This window comes from Aythya ferina (genome assembly GCF_964211825.1).
Source record: "Aythya ferina genome assembly, chromosome: 31".
Lineage (NCBI taxonomy): Eukaryota > Metazoa > Chordata > Aves > Anseriformes > Anatidae > Aythya > Aythya ferina.
In genome coordinates, this window is record NC_140328.1 from 977,411 (window position 1) to 985,528 (window position 8,118).

Here is an 8,118-nt window from a genome sequence, read left to right on the forward strand (position 1 = left end):
AAAAGCCAAATACAAGGTTCTGCAACTGGGTTGGGGCAATCCCAAGCACAAATGCAGGCTGGGTGGAGAATGGATAGAGAGCAGCTGTGAGGAGAAGGACGTAGGCATTTTGGTGGATGAGAAATTCCACATGTGCTGGCAATGTGTGCTTGCAGCCCAGAAAGCCATCCTGGGCTGCATCAAAGGGAGTTTGTCCACTAGGTCCAGGGAGCTGGTTCTATTTCTCTGCTCTGGTCCTATGAGACCCCACCTGGAGTACTGTGTACAGCACTTGGGCCCAAGCTCAAGGACACGGAAGTATGAGAATGAGTCTAGAAGAGGCCAAAAAGGGGATTGAAAGTCTGGGGCACCTTTTCAGTGAAGACAGGGTGAGAAAGCTGGTTCTCTTCAGCCTGGAGAGACCCTATAGCAGCCTTCCAGTACCTAAAGGAGGCCTACAGAAAAGCCGGGGAGAGACCTTTTGTCAGGGACTGTCATAATGAGATAAGGACTAATGTTTTGAAACTAAAACTAAAATGGTTGGCGACCTGCTACAGCACTTGGATGTACGCAATTCTATGGAGCCGGATGGGATCCACCCGAGGGTACTGAGAGAACTGGTGGAGGAGCAGGCCAAACCCCTTCTGTGGGTAGCACAAGCACCTAGAAGGGTCATTCAAGTCTGCATCTGTAGGCATGCAGGCATCCCCCAGGAGACACAAATGCCAATGTGCAGGCATCTCCCCACAGCACTCCACCATCTCCCTGGAGACAAACATCTCACAAAGTCACACAAGCATCTCCCTGGAGCACCCAAAATCCTCCCTGGAGAAACAAATCTTTCTCCCTGATCATACAAACCTCTTCCTTGGGCACAAAAGGGACTCTGCATGTCTGCCTTGGGAGGTGCTTGGATGCTCTGGGGTGATGCTTGACTGCATCAGGATATGCTTGGGTTCCTATGGATATCTTGGTTTCTCCAGTCAGATCTTGATTGGAGTGTGGTGGGGAGGCTGGTGGGTACTCCAATGGGGTGCTCGGGTGTTCCAGGGAAGTGATTTGTGCCACAGGGATATGCTTGGGTGACTTGGGGAGAACACTGGGATTGACTAAGGCAGAATCATGGGTGCTCCAGTCAGGTGTTGATATGCCCAGGCATTTGCTTATGTGCCCAGAGGAGATGCCTGAGCACCCTTGGAAATCCTTTTCTGCTCCTGTGGAATGTTTGAGACATTAAAATATTCATTCTTGAGTGCCCTGCAGTGATGCTTGGCTGCTCCAGGGAGATGCCTGGAGCTTTCAGGGACATTCAAGGTGCCTTGGATTGGTCCTTGGCAAGGTCCAGAAACTTGCTGGGGACTGCACAGGAAATTCTAGGATCCCCTAGGGACATTTGTAGGTGTTCCAAGAAGTTACTTGAGTGTTCCGGGAAGATGCTTGGATGCCCTGGTAAGATGTTTGTGTGCTGCAGGAAGGTGCTTGGGAACCTGGCGGAGATGCTCCTGTGTCCTGGGAAGATATCTGATTGCTCCAAGGGAGATGTTTGAGTGTTGTGCAGAGATGCTTGGTGCCTCAAGAGAGGTGCTGGTTTCCCTTGGGAAGATGACTGGGTGCCTTGTGGAAATGCCATGCTACCCCAAGGAGGTCCTTGGTTCCTCCAGGAAGATTCTTGTCTACCCTTTGGATAAGCTTGGGTGCTCTGAAGAGATGCTTGAGTGCCCCAGAGACATGTGGTGTGTCAGGCTGAGGGGCTTCAGGAGTCCATGGAGGTTTGTGGGTGACTCAGGGACATCCTGGGCATCCCAGGGAGATGTGTGTCTTCTCCTGAGAGGTGCTTGATGGCTGTAGGGAGGTTCTTGGGAGTTCCAGGGATGTTCATGCATGCCCTATGGAGTTGCTGGGGTGCCCATGAGTGGTGCTTTTGTGCCCCATGGAGGTGTTCGCTTGCTTCAAGCTCAAGCAAATCCCTGTATCCCACAATCATCTCACCTAGGTACTGAGGCATTTCCAAGGGAACTCAAGCATCTCCAGAACATTTCAGTTCAGAGTGATTTTCTTTGTGCAAAGACTGTGAATTTTCATGGACATTCCTGGGCAGACTGAGGTTTTTAGTGGGCACGGTGCTTTGTACAAGACATGGAATAATCTTATTTAATGTCATTGGCCTAACAGTACCAGAAATATTTTTTAAAAAGTCAATAAAAATGCAAAGAAAACATCAAAACAATACAAACAAAGGCAAAGTTCTAAGACATTGATACATTGTTCTCCATGGGAAGCCGGTCCCTCTCCATTGCTCAGTGCCTGTGTGCAGACAGGTCTGTGGGGAAAAGGGACAGGAGTTGGTGCAAAGGAGCTGTAACATGCAGCTGCAGACCTGAAAGGAGAAGTCTGATGGGAGGAGAAGTGCTGAAAGGCCCACGTGGCTCCTGAGAGAAACGGTGGGCTTGGGGAGGTGAGGAGCAAGGTTGCCCACAGAGTGTTTGGTCTCAAGGGACTGCTTTTCGAAGCTAACTAGGCCTCTTTAGGTGACCTTCTGGATCAATAGCAATGGCAGAGGTCAGGCAATTGAAATAAATCAATAAAGAATCTTACTCAAAGGGAAAACTCCCTTAGTACCAACTGCTCATTGAAATCTGCCTCATTCACCATCCTCCTGAAATCTCCTGAATTAGATGTACAAGCCCTGAAGCCTTGAAGGAACTGCTGGGCAGAAAGAGGGCACAAGAGCACTCTCTGCATTGTAATGAGCTGAAGTTTCTGGGAGTGTTAATTGGTCCCACTGGGGACCATTACCACCACTACTCCCCTATGGACTCGTTAGAGAAGAAAACAAGAGGCAGTGATGACAGACAAGCAAAGGCAAAGTAAAGGTGGCCCTGATGCTGAGGAAACCTTGATGTGTCTTATCAAAGCAAACACCAAGGCCCGACACCCAGCCTCTGGGAAGAGAGCTTCTGTCCCTCACACTGCTCTTCAAGGGGCAGTGGGATATGGGGGGTGTGATGGCAACTGAAGGACAACAGTACAACACCACTGCACCGGGCTGCAAGGAGGCCGCATAGTTCCAGTGCCAGAAGCACAACATGTCATCTCATAGGCTCTAGTGGAAGAGACAAGAGCCATAGCCACGGGGACAATGACCTCTGCTCTGTCAGGGCCTTCCAGCCCTTGTCAGTGCCCTTGGCCATCTCCCCACAGGTTGTCCTATTCAGTCCCATGCCTGAACCACCTCCCCTACAGCCTGGGAACATTCAATCTGCTTCCCCACCAGAACATCTCCCTACCCATACTAGGAACTCCTTGTCCTCACTGCCTTTGACTTGAAACACAAGCCATGGGCTGAACCAGACTCCCTCTGAAACACCACAGCACTGCCCTTGGAGTGGCATTTCTTTCTGCTCATCACCACGCTGGACCTCCAAAACAGCAGATTATGGTGGCTTTCCTTTCTCATATTCTTTTCCCCTTAGCCAAAATGTGCCATCATCTCTGAAAGCAGATTTCCAGCTCTCAGGAACTCCTACAAGTCTGCCCTGAGCCTGTGCTTCACCAGACCTTGGAAGCAGAGGTCTCTCAGCCTTCTCACACATGACCCTAGCCCTGTCTTGGCACACCTTCTCTGAACCCTCTCCTTTCCTCCCTATTCCTTCAGAATAGGAGTCCAACTCTGGAAAGCTCTCTTCCAGTTAGGGCCATACCAGTGTGGAGTCATGGAGGAATATAGGTCCCTTGCCGGGGTGGATACACTCTTCCCAGGGCAGCCCAATGTGGACATGACCATATCTGTGTTTAACACTGCTGGCTCATATGGCTTCCCTGGTTGTGCCCAGGCTCTTTTCCTCCAGGTTGCTCTTCCTGCAGTCCAGTCCAAGACTGCTGTGATGTATGGAGTTAGTCTGCCCCTGATGCAGAGCATCAGAAGATAGGAAAGAGATGCTCTCTTCTTCTTGGAAAACAGAATGAGATTCATTTGTGAAATCCCAGAGTTTCACAAGGTCCTCTGCAAGGAAGATTTAACCTGCATGAATGAGTCTTAGGTTAGGAACCATGTAAAGAAACTGAAAAAGTGATGAGCCCTGCCTGCCCTCCTCCTGCCATGCTCCATCAGGCAGCTGCAGCAGAGGGGACCCACAGCCAGCCCTTGTCTGGGCTCTGCCACCCACCCCTCCAGTGCCATCACTGCTGCCTTGGGGTGCTCTGTGATGCTCTGGATGACCTCACAAGGCCTGCTGGCCAGCACATCTACTGTTGGGCAACCAGGCCACACAGCAGCAGGGACCCCACTGCCATGGCCCTTCCAGCCCCCTCCCCTCAGCCCTGGCCTTGTCTCTGCTGGCAGGAGCAGCCTTGGGAGGCACTTGCAGCAAAGTGGGAGCTGAGATGGGGCTCTGTGGTGCAGAGGAGGCCCTATGCAGAAAATCTCAGGTTAAACAGCAGCCTTGCAGAGGGGGTCTCCATTTTGGTTGGGCACGGGAGGCTTCTGGCCACAAAGGGGCAAGGGATGGGTCAGCCACAACTTCTCTGGGCAACATGTTTCTGTGACCACCACCCTCAAAGAAAAGAGTTTCTTCCTTATATCTATTTTAAAGTACCATCATTTAGTTTTAAAACATTATCTAAAGGCCCCCTTTAGGTACTGGAAGGCTGCTATAGGGTCTCTCCAGGCTGAAGAGAACCATCTTTCTCAGTTTGTCTTCACTGAAAATTCGCTCTAGACTTTCAATGATTTTTCTGGCCTCTTCTAGATTCCTTGTAATTCTTCCATGTCCTTCTTGAGTTTGGGGCCCCAGAGCTGAACACAGTACTCCAGAAGGTGTCTCCTGGGAGCAGAGCTGAGGGAATCACCTCCTTCAACCTTTGGGCCAAACTTCTTTGATGCTGCCCAGAATACGGTTTGCTTTCTGGGCTGCAAACTCACATTGCTGGTGCAGGTTGAGCTTCTCATACACTAACACCCCAGGCCTTCACCTCAGAGCTGCCCTCCATCCATTCTCCACCCAGCCTGCAGTTGTGCTTGGGATCACCCCAATCCCATTGCAGGACCATGCACTTGGCCTTTGTGAACCTCGTGAGGCTCTCACAGGAAAATCTCTCAAGCCTGTCCAGGTCCATCTGCATATCACCCCTTCCTCCAGTGTATCGACTGCACCACCCAGCTTGGTGTCATCAGCATACTTGCTGAGACTGCACTCAGTCACACTGTCCATGTCACTGACAAAGTGTTAAGCAGTGCTGGTCCCAATGCTGACCCCTGAGGAACACCACTCTTTACTGATCTCCACTTGGACACTGAGCTGTAGACTGCAGCTCCTTGAGGGTGACCATCTAGTCAATTCCTTACCGACCAGGTGACCCATTCATCACATCCATGTCTCTCCAACTGAGAGACAAGGCCATCATGTGGGACAGTGTCAAATGATTTGCATTAGTCAAGGTTCATGAAATGAGTTGCTCTTCCCCTCTCCACCAATACTGTAAGCCCATCACGGAAGGCCACTAGACTTGTCAGGCACAATCTGCCCTTTGTGAAGCCATGTTGGCTGTCACAACCAGTTCAGAAGAAGGGTAGTGTGATTTATCAGAGAGAGGCATTTGCAATGAACCTGGGCAAGGAGGGTGACAGAAATATCACAGGAACACTGGGGGGTGTTTCTAGAGACCCACACAGAGAAATGTCAGGACTCTGTAAGATGCCCACATCTGAGCTGGCCTCATGCACTGCTCATCTACACAGGGCTTTTCAGAGACACAAGTCCCTGCCTTGCACACACACACACACAGGCAGTGTACTGAAGCACTTGCTGGGTCCCTCTGGCTCCTGCAGCCACTACCAGAGGCTGGGAGGCACATCAGCCCTGCAGTGCATCACCCTGCTATGCCCTCTTCTGAGATGCCCCATGGCATGAGGAATGGGCACAGGGTCCTTGGAGGTTCAAGGAAGCACATCCCAGAGCTGCATTCAGGTCTTGCACTTTGGACTAGATGGCCTCTGAAAGTGCCTTCCACCTGAACTATTCTGTGCTATTCAGGCAGTTGCCCAGTGGCTGTTTCTCTCAGGATGAAGGGACCTGTAGACAATGTCTGCCCCACTGGCCTTCATGTCACCCCTGGGGATAGTTGATGGCCTTTGTGCTCAATCATCTTCCTCTGTGCCTGCTGGCAGCAGCAGCAGCAAAGGTTGTCTGTTCCCGTGTCTCCCCTGCACATGGACAAGGCCCTGCCGCTGACCGCCTCCCACAGCGGCTCTTTGGTGGCCATGGGCTGCTCAGAGGTGCCCGGCCTGGCAGAGCAAGGAGCCTCTTTGGACTCTCTTCCTTGGGCACTTTCGGATATGACAGCAGCTCTGAAAGCAGACATGAGCCTTCAGGCACGGCCCTTTTAGGAGGGCAATGCTGTTCTGGAGGCCAGTTGTGTCACCCAAGTGCCGACTGCCTGTCCCTGCCTGCGGTCCCAGCACAGCCAGACAGCAGCTCTGGCATCAAGCTACAGGAGCAGCCGGGCCTTACACCACCAGCAGGGCTCAGAAGGAGAGGGTGGCAGTGTCAGGAGAGCAGCTCTGGGTGGACCAGAGCTGGTGCTCCCTGGCCGTACTGCTGGGCCTGACTCATTTTCTCTTCACCTCTGCACATGGCTACTGCCCATGCAGAAAAGGTCTCCCAAGAAAGATATAAGAAAATGTCACTTTAATTGGATAACATACAGAAGCAAAATGAAGAATTATATTTCTTTCTGGACAACTTTCATAAGAATAAAACTGAGAGAAAAATAATCAGAACAAGGACATAAGAGAGGCTTTGCTTATCAGGAGTACCTTTAAGAATGATTTGCAGAAATAGGCTGTCAGTTTATTGCTTATGAAATACAGCTGCTCATCAATTTCTGTACAGCATCCTTGAGATCCTTGTTCCTCATGCTGTAGATGAGGGGGTTCACTGCTGGAGGCACCATCGAGTACAGAACTGCCACAACCAGGTCCAGGGAAGAGAAGAAGATAGAGGGGGGCTTTAGGTGGGAAAACATGACTGTGCTGACATTTAGAGAGACCACAGTCAAGTGAGGAATGCACGTGGAAAAGGCTTTGTGCCGTCCCTGCTGCGAGGGGATCCTCAGCACAGCCCTGAAGATCTGCACATAGGACAGAGCAATGAAAACAAAACACCCACACACAAGAAAAGCACTAACCACAAGAACCTGAACTGCCCTTAGGTAGGAGTCTGAGCAGGAGAGCTTGAGGATCTTGGGGATTTCACAGAAGAACTGGTCCACAACATTGCCGTTGCAGAGAGGCAATGAAAATATATTGGCAGTGTGCAGCACAGCGTGGAGAAAGCCACTGCCCCAGGCAGCTGCTCCCATGGTGGCACAGGCTCTGCTGCCCAGGAGGCTCTCGTAGTGCAGGGGCTTGCAGATGGCAACATAGCGGTCATAGGCCATGACCGTGAGAAAAGAAAGCTCTGTTGAAAACAAAAAAACTAACAGAAATATCTGTGCAGCACATCCTTCATAGGAAATGGCCCCAGTACCCCAAAGAGAATTGTCCATGGCTTTGGGGAGAGTGGTGGAGATGAAGCCCAGGTCAATGAGGGCGAGGTTGAGGAGGAAGAAGTACATGGGGGTGTGGAGGTGGTGGTCGCAGGCTATGACGGTGATGATGAGGCCGTTTCCCAGGACAGCAGCCAGGTAGATGACTAGGAAGAGCCCGAAGTGCAGGAGCTGCAGCTCCCACGTGTCCGCGACTGACAGGAGGAGGAACTCAGTGATGGAGCTGCTGTTACACATTTGCTGTCTCTGAGCAAGGGAGCCTGTCCAGACGAAGCAAAGACAGTGCAAAATTTAATTTCTTCTCTGACCAAAATCCATTGCATGTCTCATAGAATACCCTACAAACACCACACTGTATCACTGACTTCAGGAAGAGCTTTCTGCAGCTCCCTGGCTTACCTCTGGTTGCTGCTCTGAGGGTGCCACAACAAGCAGGGTGCTGTGCTGTGGATTCTGCAGCAGGCAGTCCTGGTCTACGGCATCATGTAAAAGAGAACCAGGAATCATCTGAGAAGTCCACAGGCCAAGGATATCTATCTGATCTCAGAACATGAGGAGAAGGTCAAATAATCCCTTAAGAAACAATAAAGGTGA

At 51.1% G+C, this 8,118-nt stretch overlaps 1 protein-coding gene across 1 annotated transcript; it reads right to left on the bottom strand.

Annotated features, from left to right (window-relative positions):
* Positions 1-6,834: 6,834 nt before the first annotated feature.
* Positions 6,835-7,761, bottom strand: LOC311425539 (olfactory receptor 14C36-like; the record flags this gene model as incomplete). Its single annotated transcript, XM_084501483.1, has 1 exon — positions 6,835-7,761. The coding sequence occupies one exon, from the start codon at positions 7,759-7,761 to the stop codon at positions 6,835-6,837; it is 927 nt and encodes a 308-aa protein (XP_084357609.1).
* Between the last annotated feature and the right edge of the window lie 357 nt (positions 7,762-8,118).